The sequence below is a fragment of the Phocoena phocoena genome, chromosome 19 (assembly GCF_963924675.1).
Source record: "Phocoena phocoena chromosome 19, mPhoPho1.1, whole genome shotgun sequence".
Taxonomy (NCBI): Eukaryota; Metazoa; Chordata; class Mammalia; order Artiodactyla; family Phocoenidae; genus Phocoena; species Phocoena phocoena.
Genome location: NC_089237.1, coordinates 11,176,189 through 11,203,133, shown reverse-complemented (window position 1 = coordinate 11,203,133; position 26,945 = coordinate 11,176,189). Strand labels below are relative to the sequence as shown.

General features: G+C 42.5%; 1 protein-coding gene across 2 annotated transcripts in view; it reads right to left on the bottom strand.

The window, feature by feature from the left end:
- The window catches only part of RPTOR (regulatory associated protein of MTOR complex 1), a 343,232-nt gene that overhangs the window by 141,807 nt on the left and 174,480 nt on the right, over window positions 1-26,945 (bottom strand). For both annotated transcript variants that reach the window (XM_065898159.1, XM_065898160.1), the window contains exon 6: window positions 15,693-15,868. In XM_065898159.1, coding sequence (XP_065754231.1) covers window positions 15,693-15,868 — 176 coding nt within the window. The remainder of the gene's footprint in view (window positions 1-15,692; window positions 15,869-26,945) is intronic.

Sequence of the window (26,945 nt, the reverse complement as noted above, 5' to 3'; positions counted from 1 at the left end):
AAATTGTGTTCCTTACAATGTCTGATACACAATCTGTCCTTGGACTCCCAAGCCAGGCAGGAAGCTTGGAAATCACACCGTGAGGGTGTTCACTGAGTCATGCTTGCTGACTTTACCTGCTTGTACTCCTGGGCTCTGGTTTAGGTGTCAGGTCAGTGACCTTGGGACATTACCCTCCATTGAGATTCTTCCAAACCTGCCCTCACGGCTTCAAGAAGCAGATGAACCCCACTGCTAGGAAAGGGGCAGCCTCAGCCCGCCTCAATTGCTTCCTCTCTAAAAGATACCTACCTTCCAGTCTACAAATGTTTGCCTATTAAAAACAAGAACACTAAAAAAGCAACTAACTTAAAGACAACAACCTCTTTCCTTAAGTCGTCCATTTCCCCCTCAAAAGAGCAACTGATCCTCTGCCCCTTTACCCCTCACTTCCTTAACATAGTTTATGCCTGTGTTGCCTCCCCTTTCTCAGGGTAGCCCCGTGCCTGCTGGCTGCCACTCCAGTGGCTCTAGGACTGCCTGAGGTGACTGAGGACTTCTTAACTGTCAACTTCAAGGCCTCTCCCAATCCTCAACCCTGAAGGGTCCTCAGAGGGATGTGGGGGTCTGGCTGTCCTCTCCACTCTGCCCCTCCGATCACTCCCTCCGGCCAACTTCCTTCCTACATTAGGACTCGCAGAACCTGGTGCTGTGTTCTTGGCCCTCCTCTCAGCTTACATTCTCTATGAGTAACCTCAACTGCATCCAAACCATGGTGATGGACCCCAGTGAAACAACTCCCCCGGGACGAGCTTTCCTCTCATCTCACGCACCTGTTCAAGCCTCACGTGCTGTGCTCAAAACAAAGTGACAACAACCATAGACCCTACACCAGACAGCAAAGAACCCGCCCGCCCCACCCGACAGCTCCCGCCACTTCCTTCCCTCCAGGCCCTCAGATCTCCTCCACCTGGAAAGCAACCTCTCCATTCCAGTCCCATTTGTTTACCTCCGTCTTTCTTTTTGGTTTTGGTTTTTTTTTTTTTTTTTATTAGGAGGGGGTTATCAGAAGGCCCTGAAACACCTTTATGAGTCACATCCACAAATCCTGCTGCCCTCCACTGGGGCAGTGGGTGGGGCTGGGGAGAGGCCAGCTGGGAGCACCCAGGTGTCCTGAGCTCGCCCACGCCCACCAGAGGGCCACTGCTATGGCCGCCTCCAGGTCTCGCCCACCTGGGGAAGCTGCCCTGTCGGGTGTGGGTCTGTGTTTCCGTGTGCCCATTTCCAGCAGCACCCGAGTCACTCTATAACTAATCCACGTACACGTCTCCCGAATCAGCCATCACACTCCTGGAGGGGACAGATCAACCCGTCTCACTGGCTCTGGAGACGGGACCCCAGACCCAGCACCATACCCCTGGAACAAGGTCCTACGGAACAGCCCACCTTCAGGCTGCACATCCACGGCTCCACCCTCTTCCCACTTCATGGTCACCTGCCCCCCCTCAGTCCTCAGGGCCCCTGCCACACCAGACGCTCTGCCATCGCCCAGACGTGGCCCGGCGGTGACTGTGCTCAGGCGCCTCCTCACTTGAGCCAGACTTTACTCGTCACAGGAGGTCAGGACCAATGACCCCCCCAGAAATGCTGGCTGCCTCCACGGCGAGCAGAGGAATCTCCTCATCCTCTTCTCCATCCCCAAGAGCAGCACTGATAGAAAGTGTCTCTTTAGCAGACTTTGTCTCACTGATCTTTATAATTTTAGTACTTATAATAAGGCTGACTGAACAGAACAGAACACATATTCAAAAAAGTTATTTCACAAGTCCATTCAATTTCAGGATAAGCAAACATGCTGTTCTGATGACCATGGTGACAATAGTTAACACTAGAACGAGGTTTAACGCCCAGTCTCAGTGCCTTAACATGGCCTCTGCATCCAGCTTAAACGCTCAGAATAAAGTGTGTAAAATAAAGAAGTAAAAAAAACAAAGAAGAGGCTGACATCTCGTGGCTTAATTTACACTATTTTAGATGCTGATGGGGTCACTATGCTACCATCTGCATGGGTTTTACGTGGTCACACTGTTCTGGTATTCAAAACGTGATGTTGTTTAAGAGGGACCATCAATTCCATCTCAGCAAAAGTAAAAAGAGAATGAAATTGGTTCATGCAATACGCCGCCTAGTTCAGCACCAATCAAAGGATTGCTTTTTTATGTCCATAAGGGTCATGAAAGTGTGCTGTCAAGTATGCAGCTGTATACATTAACAATCTCTGAAACAATGTGATTTACTGTTACTGATTTTGCATCCTTAGGCACACAAATCAGATTAGAAGTCAAAGTACCGTTAAAATGCCCAGAAGTTTACGGAGAAGATACAAATAAGCAAATAAATAGTTATCAGGTAATCATTTTATAAAAAGTGATATAATCAGTTGCTCTGCACGTATGATTTCAAACAGGGATTAAAACTAATTTGGAACATAGTGATGACGGTATCAAAGCAGCAGAGGACAAATGACTTTGCTTCCACTGGCCGACGATCATGAGGAGGACCGGGAGGAAGGGAGGGAGGCTGGCCGGCGGGGGCAGAACACTATTTTATAAGCATCATTTCACCCAAAGTTGACTTCCTGTAACTATATTAATAACTCGGTGGCTGTAAGAGTCCCACTGTGAGCTGAACTGCATATAATCTTTATTCTCTTCTGAACACTCCTGTTATGTTAAAAGAATATTCTGTTCACGCTTGCTCCCCTCAAGTCTTCCATACACATTACATACTGATTTGTTCAAACTCTCACCAAAGACTCTTGGACTCACTGAACTGCCTAGTGAGATCCGTCTGAGATAATACATTCCACATACTCTTGTTAGGTAAACACTGGAGGAGAAAGGAGAATGTGAGCCAACAGCAAATTACTAGAAGATAAATAAACCCAAACGTGAACAATAATAAAAAGGTAACCTGCCCTTTAAAAAAAAATTCACTTAATACTTTTTCTCAGGGAAATAAGATGATTCTCAAAAGGCCCTATGTGCCTAAAATTTGGTCAAATTGGCCAATATTTAGACAGTAACTCTGTAAACATTATATTTCATAGCTTTTTACCATTATTGATTACACTGAGCCTCGCTTGGGACAACACTGACACCTGATATTTAAAAGAAATAAAAGGAGACATGATTTTAAAATCCTGGTATCTTGCAAAGGGTGGTCTGTCTAGTCCGTTTCATATATGTGACTTTCTAAGATGTTAGGTGTCCAGAAGGCTGCTCACAGTCCCGAGTTAGTGGAACACATCATCATCGTGTATGAGTCTTCTTTTTTGTTTTGCCGTTTTCTTCCCTACATCCCCAGCCTGTCTCAATACCCCATAGGCACTCACATCTATTTAATATATGCCCTTCCATATTTCAAGTATATGTGCAAACTTGTTTATACTATATTTTTTGCATTTAATTTACAAACCAGTATTTTTCACCCAATATTATGCATTTTAAAACATTTAAATCAACTTTAATGAGGTACAATTTGCATACAATAAAATGCACCCATTTCAGATTATAATTTGAAGTATTTGACAAACGTGTTATGTCTGTGCAACCGACCACCACAATTCCCACACAGGACATTTCCACCCCCCAGAAGCGCTGTCCATCTCATCCCTGTATCTGGCTCCAGCAAGCCCAGATCTGCTTTCTCTTGTAGTTCACTCTGAGAACTTCACAAAATGATAAACTATGTACTCTTTTGTGCTTATCTTCTTTTCAAGCAGTGACTCATTCATGTTATATCGATAGCTTGTTCCTTTTTATTGGTAAGCAGTAACAGGCTAGGTGTATGTCCCAAAATTTGGTCCATTCACCCATGGATGAACATCTCTCTGGATTGTTTCCAGGTTTTGGACACCATGAACACAGCTATGACCATTCATTGCACATTTTAGTGTGGACACATGTTTTCATTCCTCCTGGGTAAATATATAGAATAGGTGAGTTGTATGCTATGTGTATATTTAAAGTTATTAAAAATGGCTAAACTGTTTTCTAAAGTGGCTGTACTATTTTCATCCCCACAGCAATGTATAAGCGTTCCAGTTACTCCACATTCTGGCCAGCACACGAGCACCTTTTGTGGGTCTGTCGGTTCTTCCTCTCTCTTTTTGTCAAGTGTCTATTCCAATCATTTGGCCAGTTATTTAAAATTTGGGTTGTCTTCTTATGATTGAGTTTTTACAGTTCTTTATATATTCTAGATACAGTTCTTTATATATTCTCAGATACATGTATTGTAAATCTCTTCAACTAGTTTGTGGCTTGTCTTTTTATTTTCTTAAGTGTCTATCAAAGAACAGATGTCTTTATTTTGATGAGCCTCAATATATCAATTTTTAATGATTTGTGCTATTTGTGTTACATGTAAGAAATCATGAACATTTTCTCCTATGTTTTCATCTATAAGTTTTATAGTTTTGTCTTTTATATATAGAAGATCAGAAATTAATTTTTCTGCTTTGTGTAAAATAAGGGCTGGGGTTTTGATTTTATTTTTGTTTTTCCCGAATGGATAGCCAGTTGTTCCAGCATCATTTGTTGAAAAGACAGTCCCTTCTCCACTGAATTATCTGGTACCTCTGTTCAAAATCAATTGATCATATATGTGGGGGTCTAATTCTGCTCCATACTCCATACTCTGTTCCATTAATCTACATGGCTATCCTTATACCAATATCGCTGTCTTGATTACTGTAGCTTTACATTAAATCTTTTTTTTTCCAAAATTTTAATAGCCACTTCAAGTTCCCGTTTCATGAGTTGTTTGTTCACACACATTTCTTTCTTTTTTTTTTTTTAACATCTTTATTGGAGTGTAATTGCTTTACATTGTTGTGTTAGTTGCTGCTGTATAACAAAGTGAATCAGCTATATGTATACATTAAACCTTGAAATGAACCACATGCCTGTTTTCCAAAATTGTTTTGGCTAGACTCTTCGCATTTCTATATAAACTTTAAAATCAACATCATTTCCAAAAAAAAAAAAGGTGTAATTTTGACTGGGATATTGCACTGCATCTATAGATCAACCTGGGTAGAATAAAAGTTTTAAAATATTGAGTCTTCTACTCCATAAGCACAGTATAATTCTCCATTTATTTAGGTCTTTCTCTCTGCAATGTTTCATAGTTTTTGTGCATAGATCTTGCATATATTTTGTTACATTCACTCCCAGGTATTCCAGAATTTTGATGCCATAGCTAATAGTATATATTTTAAAAAATTTTCAATTTCCAACTATTAGTTTTTACTTTATAGAAATGTAGCTGATTTGGGGGTATTGATCTTATATCTTGGAGCCTTGCTAAAATGCATTAGTTCCAGTGACTTTTTCGTAGACTTCTCATGATTTTCTATGTAGATAGTCATGTTGTCTGTGAAGAGATTTTTACTTCTTTGCCAGTCTGCATGCCATTTTATTCTTTTCTAGCGTATTGCACTGACTATGACTTCCAGTACAACGTTGAAAGGAACGGTGAGAGTGAACATCTTTGCCTTGTTTCCAGTCTTCTGGGGAAAGTGTCTTTCACCATTTCAACTACAATGTTAGCTGTAAGTTTTTCTTAGATGCCTTTTATGAGCTTGAGAATGTTCTCTTCTATTTGCAGTTTGCTGAATCAGTTTGTCATAAAACCGTGCTGAATTTTGTCATATTCTTTTTATGCATCTATTAAAATAATCATATAGGTTTTCCCCTTTATTCTGCTAATGTAATGAATTACACTGATTGATTTTCATGTTAAGCCTTGCATTCCTGAGATAAGCCTTACTTGATCATAATACTTTATCTTCTCTCTATATGGTTGGGCTTCATTTGCTAATATTTTGTTAAGAATTTTTATACCTGTTGGAACTTCCCTGGTGGTCCAGTGGTTAAGACTCTGTGCTTCCACTGCAGGTGGAGCAAGTTTGACCCCTGGTCGGGGAGCTAACATCCTGCATGTCGTGCGGCAAGGCCAAAAATTTTTTTTAAATCATTTTAAACAAATAAAATAAAGAAAAACAAAGAATTTTTATACCAGTGTTCATGAGAGATCTTGACCTGTAGCTTTTTTCCCCCCCTTACAGAGTCTTTGTCTGACTTTGATTTTTTTTTTTTTTAAATTTATTTTTAAATTTATTTATTTATTTATGGCTGTGTTGGGTCTTCGTTTCTGTGCTAGGGCTTTCTCTAGTTGTGGCAAGCGGGGGCCACTCTTCATCGCGATGCGCGGGCCTCTACTATCGTTACCTCTTTTTTTTTTTTTCCGGTACGCGGGTCTCTCACTGCTGTGGCCTCTCCCGTTGCGGAGCACAGACTCCGGACGCGCAGGCTCCACAGCATGTGGGATCTTCCCGGACCGGGGCACAAACCCGTGTCCCCTGCATTAGCAGGCAGACTCTCAACCACTGCGCCACCAGGGAAGCCCCTGACTTTGATTTTTAAGATAAAGTCAGCCTATTAAAATGGGATGGGAAATGTTCCCCTTCCTGTATTTTCTGAAAGAGTTTGTATAAGTGTTGGTATTATTTCTTTCTTAAATGTTGCTAGAATTCATTAGCAAAGATATCTGGGCTTGCAGTTCTCTTTCTGAGGCTTTTAACTAGGGAATTCAGTTTCTTTATGAGATATAAACTATCCATATTTTCTTTTTCTTTTTGTGTCAGGTTTAGTATTCTGTGTCTTTCACGAAATTCATCCAGTTCACCTAAGACATAGAATTTATTGGCACCAAGTCCTTCATACTTAAAAGGATTCCATTACTATCCTTTTAATGTCTGTTGGATCTGTGGTGATGCTCCCTCTTTTCTGAAATAGGGGATTTATATCTTCTTTCTGCTTTTCTTGACCATTCTAGTTAGAGTTTAAAATTTTTATTGAACTTTTCAAAAACTATCATCTATTTTCATGGGTTTTGTATATTTCTCTGGTGCATTTTCTATTTTGTTTATTTTTGCTGTTTTCTTATTCCTTTCTTCTACATACTTAGGATTTGATGTGCTTCTCTTTTTCTGGTCTTATGGAGAAAGCTTAGACCATAAATTTTAGACTTTTCTAATTAAAATCTATAAACACCATTACAATTTTGAGATTATTTTTGGTACGTGTAAACCGAGTTCAGTAATTTTACCTCTTGCAAACATGATATTTTACCCATGATCCCTAGTGATAAACCCTGAGTCAGTTATTTCACAAACAGTGCAATGAGAAAGGTTATAGCACACACCTTGACGTGGGCTTTTCTAAGCATTTCTATGTACACTAAGAAAGAAAAAGTGCTTCCAACTAAACAGGCACATTATTTTTCAAAAGATGGTACTGGATCTCAGATATGTTCAGATGTGAAAATGTACATCCTAGAATCAATGAAATATGAAAGATGATCCATAATGCACAGAGATAATTACAAATATTGTATCTTGTCTTACTGATGACCAGGACTTCTAATACTAAAGTAGTACCAGAGAGAACCCTTGCTTTACTCCCAATGTCAAAGGGAGGGCATCTCAAGTTTCTCCACTAAGCATATTGCTGAAAAGCCCTGTACAGCCTTTACCAAGTTAAGTAAATGCCCATGACTCCACTTAAATATGCTGGATTAAACATGCACATGGATCTCAACTCCCTCCAAAGAGGAAGAAAAAGAGTAAGACATGGACAAAGAGTACCAGGGAGAAAATACAGCAAATGGGAGAAGCCAATCATCACACCGACAGTCTCAAGTGTCAGCGCTGGGGTCAGGACAGGGTTTGAATCCTGGCTCTACCAGTCACGACCGTGCAGCCTCAATCCCCTCCTCCTGAAAGCAGGGCTGAAGGCAGACCATGCCACACAGGCTTCCTGCAGGGGCTGAATGGGTTAATTCATGTAATGGCACAGCATAATGCTCAACAAGATCGAGCTACTTTTATTACCATAATTTAAAATTTCAACCAATTAAGAGCTGGGCAAGTTGTGGTGACTAAGCAGAGAATGGAAGCCTTAAACCTCAAAGGGGTAAAAAGCCAAAAGAAGTAAGCACCCTCATAACGCAGAATCTCAGAAAGAATGAAAACTGAGGTACTGGACTCACTTGAAGGAGGAGCTAAGGATGAGAGTGTTGGTCCAGAATTTATATAAAGAGTGACAGAGCCCTAGGGCTGCTCCTCGTTGCTGGGAGAATTCTGGAGAAACTACCCAGACGTACTCTGGATGTGGAGACACCATGAACAGCTCAGGGCTGCCTTCATCTTCAGGACTAAATTTCTTCATATTCCTTTTTGTTTACTGCATTTCCCCTCGGGCTCCTTAAGGTGAACATTTGAGTTTCCTTTTATTTTTTAATCTTCGTTTTCTGCTTTAGCTACATCCCACAGACATGAAAAGTTGTGCTCTCACTGTTACTCAGCTTTGAGTATTTCATAATTTTTTTAAAGTATTTCCTCTCTAAGGACTTTATTTTTTAAGAGTAAGATTTTTAGTTTTCAGGCATTTTAAAAGCTAACCTTTCATTATTGAGCTCCAGCTCTATTGTATGGTGGTCTGAGAATAGAGTTTATATGGTATCAATTCTTTGGGATTATTAAAGCTTCCTTTGGAACCTGGTACACAGTTTTTTTGTTTGTTTGTTTGTTTGTTTGTTAGCTGTGAATGGTTCACCTATGCTCAAAAGTAATGTGTATTCTGTGCTTGTTGGGTACATGGTCCTATATGCCTATATTAGACCTAGCTAATTAGTCCTGCTATTAAAATCTAAACTATTTTTCTTACTTTTTATGTACTTGGTCTCAGTACCTATGTTCCTGGTGTATCCGTTTCTACCCAGAGTCCTTTTGGTTCCCATCTTACATATTTCAAGGCCATATTGTTTGATGCATAGAGAGCCATGATCAGTGTATCTTCTTGATCGTCTGCTCTTTTTACCACAATAAAAGTTTTCTTTGTCCTTTCAATATTTTTTAATCTCAGATTTTTCTTTGATGCACATTAAAATTGTCACTCCAGCTTTCTTTTGGTTTCCATATTTCTCCTCTTTCATCCTTTGATTTTCAACCTTTCAAATACTTTGTTTTAAACGTGTATCCTGTGATACATGCTATATCATGATGATTTTTATCCAACATGAGAATCACTGTCCTTTGAGCGGTGAATTCAACTCACTAACAATTAAATAATCACATTTCAAAACTCATTCCATCCATCTTATTTCACATTTTCTATTTACCATGCTTTTCTTGTTTCTTTTTCTACCTTCTTTTGGAGAGAAGAAATCCTCTCTCCTCCTGTGAACATAATATATTCTATTTTCATTCTTTTGGTGGTTACCTCTAACATAGTGAGGCCTAAACCTAGACTTATTTTTCATGATCAATATCTCAGATACTCAAACTTTAATTCTATCTTTCTGGTCTCTCATTCTTTCCATCTCTACTTCTGTGGTGGGAATTAATCAACCCAGCCTTCCAGCTCTCTAATTTGCCCTTTGGTTATACCCATAACGTTGCCTTTCAATCCACCTCCTAAATTCTTTACTTCGTCAATTGTATTTTTCATGATCCATACCTCCAACTAATCTTTCTTATTTCTTCTTCCTATTTCCAATATTCTCTCTTATCACTTTGGGTACGTTTATCCTCACTCTGAATTATTTTTCTGTGGTGTAGTGCTTCTGATTTTTACAGGTGTAGCTTTTTCTACAAAGGAGAGGTGGTACACCTTCTTTCTTTCCTTCTTTCCCTCCTTCCCTCCTCCCTCCCTCCCTCCCTCCCTCCCTCCCTCCCTTCCTTCCTTCCTTCCTTGCAAGCCCCAGATACAGCAAGGCAAGCTGCACTGTCCAGGGCAATGATGGAAAGAGTGATGTGCACACCAGAGGACCCACCCTCAGCCTTCCCTCAGCTGCACCTTCTGATCCTCACCTGTTCCACTCCCCACCCCAACAGTCTCAACCATCCCCAAGGGCTCCACACCATTTCTGACTTGTTGAGTGGACTCACTGTAGGACCCATCAATCTTACTCCCCCGTGGCAGCCCGAGGACTGGGCTCAGGGGAGGGAGTCAGCAGCCTGTGCCATTCTGTCTGGTTCAGTTCATTTCTTAGCAGCATAAATCAGGTTTCCGCATGTCAACTTTTTTTTAAAGGAGCTCTATTATAATACATTATGATATTCATCTCAATTGCGTGTATGTCAGAGACAGGAACACTGAGAGTACATTGTCTAGTTTGGGGAGAAAAAATAGTTTCCTCAGAGTGGGCACATGACAAATTACATAACCTGAAAGACTGGAAATTACCCTGAAACTGTCCTGGGGTTTACGGAGCAGGACCAGATAACAGTTATGGTCACATTGTGAGGGCCTCCAGATAAGAAAACCATTTAAATAAATCCCAAATTAAGTTTACTACCACCAAGGTTTATGACGCAAAGTGTGACATTACTACAAAGTAAACTGGTAAGACAATTTCATTCACTAATGTGTCTAGATCGCCTGCCTTCAAACATAAGATACTTCATTTTAATTCAGTTTTTACAAGAAACTGAAAAAGATCACAAACAGAAAGCACTGATTAAATGCATAGGCAGAAAGTTTGCTCTCTAGCAGAGAAGTTGTATTTTAGAAAACTGTACAGAGAATAAATGGTTAACCCCAGTATCAAACACCAGCAAGAATTTATGTTTCCAAAAGTAATTCTGACTGATTCTTGGTTGAGTCTTCAAGACAAAACACAAAGCAAATGCCAGAAGTGTCACAAAATGCAAAGCAAGCGTCTGCAGTGAGACAAGCAGGACACAGTGCGGGGCCCAGCCGGATGGACGATGCAGGGTCTCACAGTGCAGCTGCAGGGTTGGGTGTCTCTGCAGCTGCCTCTCTATCTGGGCAAAGATGAAGACAAGGCTTTCCGTGCTGGCAAATTTTCGGTAATACTATGCCATTAACATTTAAACTCCTTGAGATTACTCAATTTAATTGAAATGAAGGAAACATGTTTCTTGACCTCTATTCAATCCAAAATGATGTCTGCCATTTTCATTAACAGACAATATAACTGCATGACACACAATGCAATGGGCATCAATCTATTTTACAGCAAGTCCCACAGCAAATTAAGTACCACTGAATTATAATTTCAGTAGCACACAAATATATCCATAATAAATTTAAGATGGTGTTCTGCCACTCAATCTAGTAAGTAGAAAACAGCCTAAGGAAAAAAACATATTTTGGATTCTTATCCTATATTGATGTATACGGTAAGAAAGGAAATCACTTACAGGGAGAGTAATGTAATTGCTCACTTCAGAATTACTAAAATTATCAGTTTCTGAAAATAAGATTGAGGCAAAAATGAAACAAAAATCAGAAAATGATGTCTTCCAACAACTACTTCATCATCAAATAAGATTTATAAGCATACTTGCCAGCAAATATATGTACACATATTTTGTACATATAAAGTAAGGCTGTATTCTGTTTACAAGGTATATAACTTTCTTTAGCAACTGTGCCTTACATGAGTGCAGTTTTGTTAAAACCATCCTCTTAGTTATACAGGAACCTTCCCGAGCAAAGGTTTTTCCTAGGCTATTTATTGTTTGGGTTCACTGACCAACAGGTAAGTGTAGCAGTCATTTGAAGGTAAAAGCCTGGCTCCATTCTCGAAAGCAGGGGATGGTAAACTATGGTTCCCAGGCCAAATGTGGCCTATTGCCTGTTTTTGTAAATAAAGTTTTATTGGAACACAGTCATGCTCATTTGTTTACATACTTTCTATGGCTCTTTCATGCTATGACAACAGAGCTGGGACCCTCAGGCTCACAAAGCCTAAAGTATTTACTATCTGGCCCTTCACAGAAAAAGCCCATGGACCCCTGTTCTAGAGCTACTCTGAGCTTACCTGAATCATAAAACCTAAAGCCCTATACTTGGTTGAATAACACAGAACATCAGTACAGTGAAATATTATGCAATCACTACAAATAACATTTACTAAGAGTTTCTAATGGTCAAGGATAAATAAGTTTGTTATGCTAAGGTTTAAGTATATGAAATTGTAAATTTAGTCTAATTACATCAATGCAAACATGTACAGACACAGAAAAAAAGACTGACTTTTTAACCAAAAAGTTAACACTAACTGTGGTAATGGTGGTAAAATCTTGGACAATTTTTTCCTTCTTTTTACTTTTTAGTAAATTTTCTACAAAGAATGTATATCCCATTTTTCACTGGAAAATATTAAACTGACTTTTAAATTAAAAAAGAGAAACTTAACACTAAAAATATAAGTATTAATACTATCTGGCAAACTGTCTCCTCTCTTCATGTATAAAAAGGCTGGTGTCTTTTTTTTCTTTTTTAACTCAGCTGTTACAAAGAAGTACAGAATTCCCTTCACAATTCTTCCCATGAATATGGTTTACTGCCATTCACAGGCTAAGGACACTCAGTGAAATGTTATGTTCGATCTAATTTCAATCCCTCAGTATGCAGAAAGTGGTTAATTGTAAAAGATCCACCCATCTGGGACTCTGCTTAATCATTCCAGGCAGTGCTTATCTGACGACCATCATCCACAATTGTGATGCACTGACCTCAAAGTCCATTCTCTGGTAACTGTATTAGTTTGATTTTTCACTGTGCTTCATACTAAATGCTTACTTTAAAAAAATTTAATTATATATTAACTCCCAAAAGGATTTCGGGTAGGTACCAAGACAATGCATCACATCATGGTGGACTGAAAGCCTACTGCCTGACCCCTGACCAGAGGGCAGGGACCCACCGCTGCCAGGGAAGGGACGCCACGTCCTTCTGACCCCTGGTGGAGGACGACAGGGCCGGAGACACGGGGGAGAGACAGATAAACTCACTGTGCTGGCAGCAGAGTGTGGAGTGGCATGGGCAGGAGGCCCTGTCTGTGCTCTTCCTGCTTCTTCCCTCGCCAGTCCACCCCTCCACTCACAGCCCCTTCAGATGCAGCACCCAGCCCGGGGTACTGGAGCACAGCTGGTGTGCACCGTCAGTTCCGGAGTCGGGGTGCACAGGTGCAGTAAGGGCAGGAAATCCACAGGGAGGGGCAGGAAAATGAGTGGGAATGAGGCCTGTTGCACCGCGGATTCTGGGGTGTGTCTGTGGGCCCTCCCACCGAGGGGTCTACGGCCATTTCCACCTTGCTGCTTTAGTTTGGATCCTGATCTCACTGCTGTGATAAAGGCCTCATTTGACCAAGGTCTCCCCATCCTTACATGGATTATCTTCCTTAAACACTATTCTTAAGTCATTTCCCCATATAAACACCTTCCCCCACCAGTCCTAGGAGGAGCCAAGGTCCTTGGCCCAACATCAAGGCGGCCCACCCTTTGATGCCGGCCCACACTCCGACCTCACCTCACCCCTCTGGACGATGTCCTCTCTCTACTGACCCACTCTTGCTACTCAGGGATGGTTTCTTGCGCTGGGGGCCACCTGCCTGTGGTGCTCTCTGCTCCCCTTCAAATCCCACCGTCTGCCCAGACCCTGACTCAACTTTCCTCTCCTCTGAGAAGCCCTCCCTGATCCCCTTGGCCCTTAGGGATTTCTCTGTTCTCTGGAAACACAAATAGCCGTTGGTGCCACAGATCCATTTAGTCCTTGCTCATGCATTGCCTGAAATGTTCAGATTTCTTTGCCTGCCATGAAGCACCCATTTAGATAATGAATTTTCAGGTCACATCTTGTCTCCTCAATGAGACCGTAAATTTTTCAGGACAATATGCTTCTTTGTATCGCCTATAGTGCTTACCCATGGGCTTACACAGTTGGTATTTAGTAAATTATTTCTTGGACGATGAATAAAATGAACAACTTCCTGAGTCATCTGAATCAGAGATCTTTCTGAGGTCACATTAAATGGCACCATAAACCTTTTCTAACAGCAATCACAGAGTACAGAGAGTTAAATAGAAAAACTCACTTATAAATCAAAGAACAAAAAGACCTACAGTCAAGGGCAGCGCAGCGCAGAGGCAGTGTGGGTGTGGCTGCCGTGCAGCCTCAGCCTCACCCCGAGGTTGGGTCCCCACTCTCCTCCCTTCCCATCAGCCCTAGCCTCTCATATCCTTCGAGCTTTCTCCAGTTCTGAAGAATGTGTCTGCATCACCTTCAGGTATTTCCAGCTCTGCCACGTTCCCCTTCTCTCTCCATGGGGGAGCTTCCATCTCCCCCGTGTCTCCTGCTCTTCTTCTGTTTTCTGTCTCTCTCCTCCTGCTGCCTTCCCCAGCGCCTAGCCCCTCACTGTAATCTCCCAACATGCTAAGTCAGACTGCTGCCACCCCTCCCGCTAGGAATCCCGTCCACTGTGTCCTTTGTTTCAAACACCATAGTCCTCTCACCTGTATCTCTATGTGGTTCTTTTCAACATCCCCAGGTCGTAGTCTCACTCTGTTACCAGCCAGCAACTTCCTCCCTTCACCTCCCATCACGTGCATTGTGCTTCATGACAACAGTCCTGCCTCGCACGATGACTAGCTCAGCTCTCTCCCCTGGAGTCTGCTTTTGCCACGTGTGCTATGCATTGTGGGGTGCAGTGGGGAATGGCCCTGGTCAGGTCCTGTATGAGTTGGCTGAGTCGGGGGGTGAGCTCGGCAGCTGGGGGACACCTCCTCCACTAGCTCCTTAGGGATCAGGCATGTTAGAAGAGGCCTCTCCCTGGGGGGATCCACAGCCGGGATTTGGGAGGGCTGAGGTGGGAGGTGGATGCCCTCACTCAGGTGCCGTGGGTCAACCTGATGCTGCTACAGAGGTGAAGCTGCAAGTCCAAGTTCTCATCCAACCAGCAGCTCAAGGCAACCACAGGTCCCCCAACCCAGGCTGTAGTCACCCGAGGGGCCTCCCGAGGGATTGAGTACTGTGTCGTTGCCCCCAGAGTCCTTGCTTGTCTCCCCACTTTCTCCAGGGCTGTGGGGGAGGAAGCAGGACCCTGTGCCTCTGCGCTGTTAGGACACCCCGGCAGGAAACGGAGGAAGGCGCCTCCACAGAGTCCAGTGAACCCACGCGGCTGCACCGTCCCGCCTGTGCCTCACCAAGAGCTACTTACCTCCATGTATATGGGTTCCAGCAAAATACAAAAGGGAAAAGTAGACATTAAAAGAGAGCAAGACGGTCTAGGGGAGAAAACTGGATTTGGAGACAAGAAGCACACACATTCCATTGTGAGTCCTGCCAGTGATGGAGGGTCTTAAATGCAGGTCCTACTGTCTTGGAATATTCCACACATTTCCTCAGTCATATTCGCAAGAGCTCTCAACTTCTCAAAAGAGTGGTGGTAGGAAAAAAAATCATTATTATTATTATTTTTTTTACTGCTGAGAATAAACTGAAAGATTCTACTTCAACTCAAGCAAAGAATTCTATAACTAATTAAGGCTTTTCTTTTTTCAAAAGAAAGTCCACTTTCCAGCATGACCCACATTGGTACTATCTGAGGGCACAGCCACAGTTAGCCACGAAATGGAGAGGGTGCTCCTGGAAACCACACACGCACCTGACCCGGGGGACAGCGCATCCTGAACCCCAAGAGGAAAACCCCAGCATCCACTTGGGGTCCTGAGCTCACGCCTGTAACTTGGTCCAAAAGACCCAGGTAGATTCCTTGGGTCCCTGCAGCAAACCCCAAGGGGGTCGCTGGGAGTCGAGGTGGGCGCCACTTACCAGCGCAGGGCGATCTTGATGGGGGTGGTGAGGCATGACGTGAATAGGTCGGCTGGAAGGTCAGGGATCATGGGCAGGAGCTCGTTGGCCTCACAGGCTGCCAGCTGAATGCAGTTCTTCATGGATGGGGGCAAAGGCATCTGGGCCAGTGGGTGGTTTGGGTTAATAGCAGCGACCTGCATTGGGACAGGAAGGAAGAGAGCAGCTTAACTGTCACGCACAACTGGAGACTGAGCCGGAAATGTGACACGAAGGAAAGGACCCATCAACCGAGGCTTAAAGCTTGGGGGTTCCTGGCCAAGTCCTCTGGAGAGAGGCCCAGCTGCTAGATCCTCTCCTGGAGACGACCACAAGCTCCAGCCCCAAATCACTTGTTACTTAAGGACTCCTGGGTTATAAACGCCAGGGGGCGAGGCTCCATGACGACCAGGTGCTGGGGTTTCAGGTGATGATGGCATAGAGGAGGGCAGATGGGGCAGGAAGGGATAATTTTAATCACTGACGGCTGCTCGTTTGTTTCCCAACTTGAAAAGAATGTTTATGTGTCTCGGGTTTTGCTCCTTACTAATAATCCCCTATGTCGCATGATTGTGTCTCTTTCACACTGGCTATTTCATTTGCTTTTTACAACATCACCATGAGGTAAGTCTTCTTTCCAATTTTAAAAACCTACAATGAGGAAACAGAGACCCCAAGAAATGACGTGAACTGCCGGTCACCGGGCGAGTCCTAGTCATGAGTACGGGAAGCTGGTCCTGGCCTGAGGGCCGTTTTCCACTCCCTCATCCCATCCGGACCCTCCTGAATCTATACCACACACCTGTGACACTAACATGAGTGCTCTGCAGGGTCTTTTCCAAACAGCAGTCTCGGGTGAACTTTGTAAGTTAAATACACACAAAGCTGTGTTCACTCATATATACCTAACATTGATTACAACATGTAAAGTGTTGTCATTATTAATGCTGATAAAACCTTCTCAAATGGAAGGCAGTAAAAGCGGTACTTTTATTAATAACCTCTTCAGATCATTAATAGAAGGAACAGTAAATCCAGAATACAAATCAAATTCTAGTATACTTAATACTAAATAAAAACTGCAATTTCTAGAGGAAGGGGTTTTTTATTGTGGCAAAATATACATAATATAAAAGTTACCATCTTACCCACTTTATTTGTATGGTCAGTGGCGTTAGGTACACTCACATTGTACAACCATCAGCAGAGTGGGTTTTTTAAAGCACAGAGAAAAGGGAAGGCAGAATCACTTTTAATCCTTTCCTTGGCTCCAGCTCTACAATCTAAAATAGCACCAGTGAAGCAACCTGCTCCACACAGGAAATTAGTTTCCAGGTCTGCTGTGACAACACGCTAGGAAAGATGTTGGGTCTGGGTGCCGTGTGGGTCTGCGGCTTATCAGACCTGAGTCATGCGGAAAGACGGAAAGACGCAGAGGCTGCAGATGTGTCAGAGCCAGGGGAGCCTGCCGGAAGTGGTCTCGACTTGCGTGCTCTGTGGAAGTGCATTCTCCCCAGCCCAGGAGGGAGGATGACATCGGCAATGGGTCAGGCTCCGGGAGGGGAACAGAGTGCACAGTCTTCAACGGTGAAAGGGGCATTGGAGAGGTGGCCTGGGACTGAAGCCAATGCACATGCTTCTTGCAAGCCTTACCACAACTGCGCACAGACGTGATGATTACAGGAAACAATGTAGGAAGAAACAGTCATTTATGTAAAACCAAGATTCAGTACTCTTAAATGTTGGTGTGGGTTACTAGTTTTAACTTCTCTGTCTATAATCTGCTTCCACAGTAAATTTACTTTCTGAGAAGCGAAGAGCAGGTCCTCTGGCTACAGCCCCCAAATGCTGCAGCCCTTCCATCTTTGCTATTGCCTGTCACTGAGCTTCTACAGCCTCAGGCTCTCAGAAGTGAAGCAGTGTGTCACACCAAGGCCACCTTTCTCCCAAGTCGGCCTTAGACACAGGCCCCCAGGGGGAGGCGGGGGTGGGGCGGGTTCCCACGCCCTGGCAGCCACGTGGGGTGCTCGGTGGGTTAAGGGCATTTCTGCTGATGTCAGGATGTCTGTGCCCTGTCCTCTGTGGAGGCAGCGCTCCTGTAGTCCTGACACAGCCGGGCAGTGCTGTCAGGTAGCGATCTGCTCAGTGCCTCTGTGTTAGGTCTGCCTTGGGCTGCACCTCGTGGTCCACGAGCATTTGGCCCAGAGCCTTGCAAAGTACCTGAGGCAGAGGAGGCACAAGGAGACAGGGAGACGATGCAGGAACATCTTCATCCCAAGTAAGTCCACTAGAAACTAAATTTCCCAATTCACAGTGATCATTGATAGAAACCTCTATTTCTTAAACAAGCCCCTTGCAGTATGCTGATGTATAAACTGGCAGAAAGCATTAAATGTGGCTGCAGATAATCTGAAGTGTGGTAACACACAATAATAGTCCCCTCAGACTCATATGGGACCTGTTGTCACCACTGGGCACATGACAGCTCTGCACTGGGGTTAATTAGAATCAGTAACATTTTAAAAAAATGACATTCAAGACAAACAATTCCACCAACGATTCCTTTTTCAAGCTGCTAACCCAGGAATACAAAAAAACAAAACAAAACAAAACCCAACAGATGAGCTACTTCCAATATATTCTTTTGGTTTTGTATTTATCTAAGATATTGCCCTTTTAATTGAAATTAGTCTTTGGAAACAGCTTGCATGTAAACCTAACTACCAGTGATTCAGAGGACTTTTCAAAGGCACCCAGGCTGAGAAGAGAACAGGTCCAGCTGGGAGCCACCACTCACCCTGAAGGGCACACCCCAGATGCACTTTTACCCAAAGGGGCTTCTCCTGGAGAACCTAGTGGCTCAAACGCCAGGAAAACTTTAATCATTAAAAGCTCACTAGAGGGCTTCCCTGGTGGCGCAGTGGTTGAGAGTCCGCCTGCCGATGCAGGGGACACGGGTTCGTGCCCTGGTCCAGGAGGATCCCACATGCCGCGGAGCGGCTGGGCCCGTAAGCCATGGCCGCTGAGCCTGCGCGTCCGGAGCCTGTGCTCCATAACGGGAGAGGCCACAACAGTGAGAGGCCCGCATACCGCAAAAAAAAAAAAAAAAAAAGCTCACTAGAGCCTTCTGGAGGATTTGGGAAGGATCCAGAAAAATCTTCAGATGTGATACACAGCAACCAGATCCAAGAAAGACATCTGCTGCCTCTTCCACACGTGTGGATAATGTGGCACTCATGCACTCAGAGCTCATGGGAAGGATGGCCAAGCAGCTCACACAGGCCCGGAACCACTCGCTCCAGAAGCACGGCTGGAGGTGAGTGGGGGTTGCAGCGGGAGCACCTACACCTCTCATTTTCTAAATGAAACTCTGCCATTGTGCTGCTTCTGTTCTCCATATACATATACAACATATCTTGATAAAGAGATGAAGGCAATAATAATTTATTTCAGAGAAGTCTTTACCAAGCGACTTTCTGAAAATAACATCTACTTGGTAATAATTCCAGTTCTAGCTTAAAGAAATTTTTATTCTCAATTCAATAACACCTACTTACAGTGGACATTTTTGCAAAGTTCAGAGAGAGACTGAGATCTGTAAAGGAATCAGGTATTGCTTACCCAGCTCATTTCAAAGTTGTTAATGGAGCATCTATCATGCAACAGATACTGTACTAAAAATAGCAGATACAAAGTGGCAGTAGTAATTTTTAATATATAATTTATATAATTCTATATATATTAAATAGTAATTTAAAAAGAAGTGGTACCTATTGCTGGGAACTATGAAATCTAGGCCAAGAGAGCAGGAGTCGTCTTTGTTGGAGGAAGACTTGTAATCATACCGAGAACCCCCCCCCCAATATTTCCCCTATAGGGTGGCTAAAGAGCATGATTATCCTGAGAGTTTGCCTAAATGGACCGTCCACTATTTTAAAGCCATTTAGTTGTTAGCAATCATTTTCTAAAATGCTCTAGAATCATTCTATAACTCAGTAAAGATGATTAATTAGAAATTATAACCAAATTTCTCCACTATTACTCTTAGATAACTAAAAAAAAGGAGATACTAAAAAATTCCACAATCCTTTACATCAAGAAGAGAATTTCCTTTGGGGGCTACTGTGAATAATGCTGCTGTGAACATCTGTGTACAGGTTTTTGTGTGGACACATGTTTTCAAGTCTCCTGGGTATAAACATAGGAGTGGAACTGCTGGGTCGTCTGCAGCTCCAAGTTTAACACTTGAGGAGCTGCCAGACTGTTTTCCAAGGTGGCTGCACCATTTTACCTTCCCACTAGCACTGTGTGAGGGTTCAAATTCCTCTACATCCTGGCCAGGACGTGTAATTATCTATCCTTTTTATTCTACCCATCCTAGTGGATGTGAAATGCACCTCAGTGTAGTTTTGATTTGTTTCCCTAGTGACTGATGATGTCCTCTTCTTACCTTATTGTGCTGGCTAGAACTTCCGGTACTATGTTGAGTAAGAATGGTGAGAATGGACAGCCTTGCCTTGTTCCCGACCTTAGGGGGAAAACGTGGTCTCTTACCATTAAGGATGATGACAGCTGTAGGTTTACAGATGTTCTTTATCAAGCTGAAGAAGCTCCCCTCTAGCCCTCATTTGCTAAGAGGTGGTTTGTTAGGTTTTTTTTAATCATGAAAGGGTGTTGGATTTTGTCAAGAGCTTTGTGTCAACTGATATGATCATATGATCGTTCTTCTTTAGTCTGTTGGTATGATGGATTACATTAACTGATTTTTTTGAATATTAAGCCAGACTTGCATACCTGGAATAAATCTCACTCAGTCATAGAACATAATTCTTTTTATGGATTGCTAGAACTGATTTGCTATTGTTTTGTTGAGGACTTTTGCATCTAAGTTTGTGAGAGACAAAGGTCTGCAGCTTTTTTTCTTTTCTTTTGTAATGTGTATCCATTTTGGCATCAGGGTAATAATGACCTCATAAAATGAATTGGGAAGTGTTTCCTCCCTGTTCTATTTTCTGGAAGAGACTGTAAAACTGGTGTTAATTCTCTAAATATTTGGTAGAATTCTCTAGTGAAACTAGCTGAGTCTGGAGATTTCCTTTCAGGAACTTTTAAATTACAAATTTAATTTCTTGACCACTCACATTATCTATTTCATCTTGGGTGGATATGGTAGTTTGTGGTTTTAGAGGAATTGGTCCATTTCTTTGAAGTTGTCAAATTTATGATGTAAAGTTGTTCATGTTATTCCCTTATTATTCTTTCAATGGCTGTACGATCCTGAATCTTCTCCTTTTATGTTTGTTAGTCTTGCTAGAGATTTATCCATTTTATTGATTATTCCTGAGAAGCAGCTTTTTGTTTCATGGAGTTTTCTCTTTTTCTTTTTTACATTTCAATGATTTCTGTTCTTATCATCATTTTCTTTCTTCTGATTGCTTTGGGGTTATTTTGCTCTCCTTTTCTAGTTTCTTGAGGTAGTGCTATGGTCTGAATGTTTGTGTTCCCCCAAAATTCACATGTTGAAATCCTAACCCTCAAAGGTGATAGTACTAGAAGGTGGGGCCTTTGGGTGGTGTTTAATGCATGAGGGTGAAGCCCTCCTGAATGGGATTAGTGTCCTTACAAAAGCAGCCTGAGAGCTCTCTGACCCTTTCTACCATGTGAGGACACAGCGAGAAGGCCTGGCCATAAACTAGGAAAAGGGCCCTCACCTGATCAAGCTGCACTGTGATCTTGGACTGTCCAGCCTCCAGAACTGAGAGAAATAACTTTCTGTTGTTTAGAAGCTACCCAGTCTGTAGTATTTTGTTACAGTAGCCCAAATTGATTAATACAGGGAGGAACTTATAATTTGATACTTTTCCTATTTTCTAATATAAGGATCTAGTGCTATAAATTTCCCTTTCAATTGCTTTAGCTGCATCTTTTTTTTTTTTTTTAATTTTTGGCTGCGTTGGGTCTTTGTTAGTGCACGCGGGCTTTCTCTAGTTGCGGTGAGCAGGGGCTACTCTTTGTTGCGGTGCGCGGGCTTCTCACTGCAGTGGCTTCTCTTGTTGCAGAGCATGGGCTCTAGAGCACAGGCTCAGTAGTTGTGGCACACGGGCTTAGTTGCTCCACGGCATGTGGGATCTTCCCGGACCAGGGATCAAACCCATGTCCCCTGCAATGGCAAGCGAATTCTTAACCACTGCACCACCAGGGAAGTCCTAGCTGCATCTTATCAGTACTGACATGTCGTACATTCATTTTCGGTTTTTTTTCTATTTATTTTTTAATTGAAGTGTAGTTGATATACAACATCGTATTCATTTCTGCTATACAGCAAAGTGATTCAGTTATATATAAACATTTTTTTCTTATATTCTTTTTGACTATGGTTTATCATAGGATATTGAATATAGTTCCCTGTGCTATACAGTAGGACCTTGTTGTTTATCCATTCTATATATAATAGCTTACATCTGCTAACCCCAACCTCCTACTCCATCCCTCCCCCTTCCCCCTCCCCCTTAGCAACCACAAGTCTGTTCTGTATGTCCATGAGTCTGTTTCTGTTTCGTAGATAGGTTCATTTGTGTCATATTTTAGATTCCACATATAAGTGACATCATACGGTATTTATCTTTCTCTATCTGACTTACTTCACTTAGTATGGTAATCTCTAGTTGCATCTATGTTGCTGCAAATGGCATTATTTCCTTCGTTTTTATGGCTGAGTACTATTCCATTGTATTATATACCACATCTTTATCCATTCATCTGTCGATGGACATTTAGGTTGCTTCCATGTCTTGGCTATTGTGAATAGTGCTGCTATGAACATAGGGGTACATGTATCTTTTTGAATTATAGTTTTTCTGGATATATGCCCAGGAGTGGAACTGCTGGATCATATGGTAATTCTATTTTTAGTTTTCTGATGTACATTCATTTTCATTCAGTTAATGTATTTTCTTTAACTTCCCTTGAGACTTCTAACCCATCAGTTATGTGTTCTTTTTTTTTCTGAGATTTTTCTGTTGTCTTTTTATCGCTGACTTCTAGTTGATTCTACCATGGTCAAAGAGCACACTTGTGTGGTTTCAATTATTTAAAATATGTTGAGGTTTGCTTTATGACACAGGATATGATATATCTTGATGGATGCTCTATGGACACTTGTGTATTTTGCTGCTGCTGTTGGTTGGAGTGTTCAGTTACTGTCAATTAGATCTTTATGACTGACACTCAACAAATATTACTGTTTCAGCTTCAAAAAAAGATAGCTTAATTTCCTTTTTCCCAGTCTGTATACCTTCTGTTTTTTTCCCTTGCCATATTGCAGAAGTCTTATTGTATAATGTTGAGGAGGACTAGTGAGAACTAATATCTTTTCCTTGCTTCTGACCCCAGTGTTAAGAAAAACCACTTACCTTCTTGTCCCTCCCCTCAAGTGAGCTGGTAACTTCCCACCTGTCCTTCTCCCCGTGCATGGCTCTGTGATCACCCAGTTTAGTGCTGCCATTTTTCTGGTTGCCACCAGAAACACCATGGTCTGTGCTACCACAGATCCTTTGTGAGAGAACATCGGGACATTACCTCCACAGCCTGTGGCTGATGGAGGAGAGGTCCTCCTGTGATAGCAAGCAGGACCATGCAGATGGGTCCTGCCGGGAACCACAGTACCCTCACGATATCCCAGGGTGTTGGTCATGATCTGTGGTCTAGGACATTAAGCAATTTCTGGCATATTTCAAAATAGACGAAATTAGAAAAAAAATTAAATTCTAAGACTTAACTCGAAGAAGCTCCCAGTTTTATGATGGCTGCAAAAAGTATACTATATTCATGGATTTGGGTGAATAATTTTTACTTTGTTTCTTTTTACATTTCATACAAATCAACCAAAGATTAAACATATTCAGTGAATCATAGACACTAAGGAAGACAATTAAAGGTAGTTTATTCAAATGTACGGTTATTTTATGAGACCAAATCCATAAATAATTACTAAGCAACTACTTCATATAAAGCATCCTTGATAGGTTTACATAATAGACTTAAATACAGCTGACAATGCCAATAGAAGAGATACTGCAAGACAATACATAATTAATTGTCAAATTAATTGCATAAAAATTTGCTATATGAGGTCAGCTGAGGAAGATTTCAGGCTCAGGGAAGTAGAATTTTAGTTATACCCTGAAAGTTGACCGTATTAATAATATAATTTGCTTGTCTGTGGATTTCATTTAATCTACAGACAAGAGATGAGAGTTCCTGAATTTTTAATGCAGCGAAATCACTTTTCTTTCACCCAAAGCTTTCAAATTCCAGGACTGGGAATAGTAAAAGGTGCCAACAGAAAAAAACTGGATCTCCCGGTACAAACTGCAGGAGGGATTGGTCACAGGTGCATAGTAGCAAAGAGTCTGGAGACTGCTTATGTACCATCCTCTGTTGCACAGGCTGATGACTGGACTAAATGTAAAAAGTGCTCTGCAAACCACAAAGGGTCGCACAAATAAAAGGCGGTAGTAGGTAGTGTCCATCAGCTAAGGCTGTCAGGTGTTCTGGCCTCCCCTGATGCTGCCTCTCCATCTTGCACGGCCCCTTCCTCTCTCACCAGCTCTCAGTGGCGGTAAGGGTCCTGATCTTCTAGAGGCTGCTTTTCTCATCAGCGTGTTTCTGTGACCCTTTCCACTTTCTGGTTAGCACGTCAGCTCCCAGAGCACTCGGAGGACCAGCCTCCCATTCCACTCTTCATTTCCATCATGGCTTTATTTTCCCCAGCCGGTGCTCTGGGTGGCTGTGTGCAGCCCAATGAAAGGGATTTCTGCTGTATTTGTTTACAGGTTAACCCCCACTTACTCTCCTATAAACAGTGGAAATGGTAGCATTTCTCCTTAAATTACAAATGTGTGTGTGCTGTGGGGGGAGTGTTTCAACTACATAATAGGTTTCTTATCGATATTTGTTTTGAAAATATTCATTCTTATGAATTGTTACAGCTTGCTATATAGCTTGCTATACATAGAGTATAAGGTACAGAGGGGTGAACTTGGCCCGCCTTTATTAAAGAAAAGGGCATGGACCTGCACAGAGTGTGTGCAGAGAAGCAAGCGGGGAAGGTGGTTCACCGCTGAAGCTGGGGGTGGCGCAGCAGGAAGGCGGGGCTCCCCTGAAGACCTACCATCAGGACAGCCCCCTGCTCGCCCTTGTGCCCGAAGCCAGGTGTCCTGCAACCACCACAGCCACCCCTCCCCAGGAAGCACGTGGTGGTATTCTTCTTTAAAGAGAGTTACTGATGTGTCTGGGGAAAACTAGGGTGGCTAGTGTAGTCACCGGCTCCCAGAGGTAGAATGCTCTCCGCACTGTGAGCAAGGGTGCCCCAGGAAGCCACCTGCCTTCCCCGCCATGGGCACACAGCAACAATGGGTAGCTTCCCTTCAAATTAATATCATTTAAAAAGTAAAGAGAAAATAAATAAGAGTATCACATAACAGACTTCCTGTTTCCCTACTACCTACAAATGGTAACTATGAAGCTATAGAAGAGAAAGAATGGAGACATGAAAAAAATTATAACGTGAAAGCTAGAGACGGACAAGCCTGAGCTCCGTGTAGAGTCAGCACCATGGACCCGTTTTGTAGCGTGAACATCCCGACAGCAAGTCCACGGAGAATGTTCACAAATTCACACACACAAACTCCATTTAGTAAGCAGTCATCCAAGACACATACCTTTCTAAAGATAACCTTAGAATTAACATGTGATATTCAAAAATCACAGACAGACATTGTAACACTACAAATATTAACCTTAACACAGAGCATCGACTTCTGTTGGGTTGGCCAAAAGCTTCGTTTGGGTTTTTCCATAAGATGTTACGGAAAAACCCAAACAAACTTTTTGGTCAGCCCAATATTTCGAATTCCACGGACATCCACACAATGTGCTATCTACAACAGTAGCAAAGGAACCACAGGTTTCCAAATATGAATTCTCTAGTTCTATGGGATGCACATTTGACATTTTTTGAAGAAACCTGAAGATTTTCATGTTAGTCATTTTTGTTACAATTAGTTTAAACACTTGGCATAAAATTTAGCCACACTGATGAATACATGAGAATAATGTGTCATAAATATCAAGTCAAATACAGGATTTCAAATGGAAAATAGGGTGGTTAAGTACTGTGGATCCAGTGATGCTGCAGGACCAAGCCTGTTTCTGTGAAAATGAGTATCCGCTGGACAAGGTCCTGAGCTGCTGGATGCTACTGCTGGAGCCAGCAGGAGTGGGTCACACAAGGAAGTTTACAGATTGTCAGATCAAAACATGATTCGCGGAACTGCCCTGGCGGTCCAGTGGTTAAGACTCCGTGCTTCCACTGCAGGGGGCATGGGTTCAATCCCTGGTCAGGGGACTAAGAACCTGCATGCCACGCGGTGCAGCCAAAAAAAAAAAAAAAACCAAAAAACAAAACAAAACATGATTCATTTGGAGGCATCATGAGAAAAGTGCAAACAGGCAGTAAGAGGAGAGAATGGTGCCACCAGAGTGATGGCCTGAACCTCAACAACAGACTCCCCCAAAGCATGTCGACCATCCTTGGGGGAAGACATCATCCCACCACCGCTGTGGCTGCCACCGGGAAACTATCTGGGCTCCCATCCTATACCAACGAGGATGACTGTGCTGAGGATCAAGTCTTACTGGGATACAGCTCAGCCCCATCAGTCTCTGTAAAAGAAAGGCAATCCTGTTCCCACCACCAGACACCAACTCACCTCCCTACCTCCAAAGAAAGAGAGGAAAAGGCCGGGATTTGACCCCTGCTTCATTGCTGTCTTCAGTGAAAAGAATCATAACTGCCCGTGGGAAATATCCAATGGAAGTAGAACTAATGGATAAAACTTAATAAAGACTATTTCAAAGAGAATCCACTGAAGATTTAGTCTCCTCTTCTAGTTACAAAGATTTTATATCCAAGATAAAAGCTGTTGCAAAAAAAACCCAAGAAATCTGAATTCTCTTTTTCTCTCTCAACATATATACTGTGTACTGTGGATATAAATACTCCTTCTCTGGCTTTTATCATGAATTCTTGGTTATGGCTACAACAAGGCCACCTTCTCATCTATCGCAAGAAGTAAGGGTGATATAGTTTAGTGAAAACAGCCTAAGATTCCATACCCAAACTGTCCATAATGCATGTGGACAAAATGAAGACAATAACACATGCAATATAGC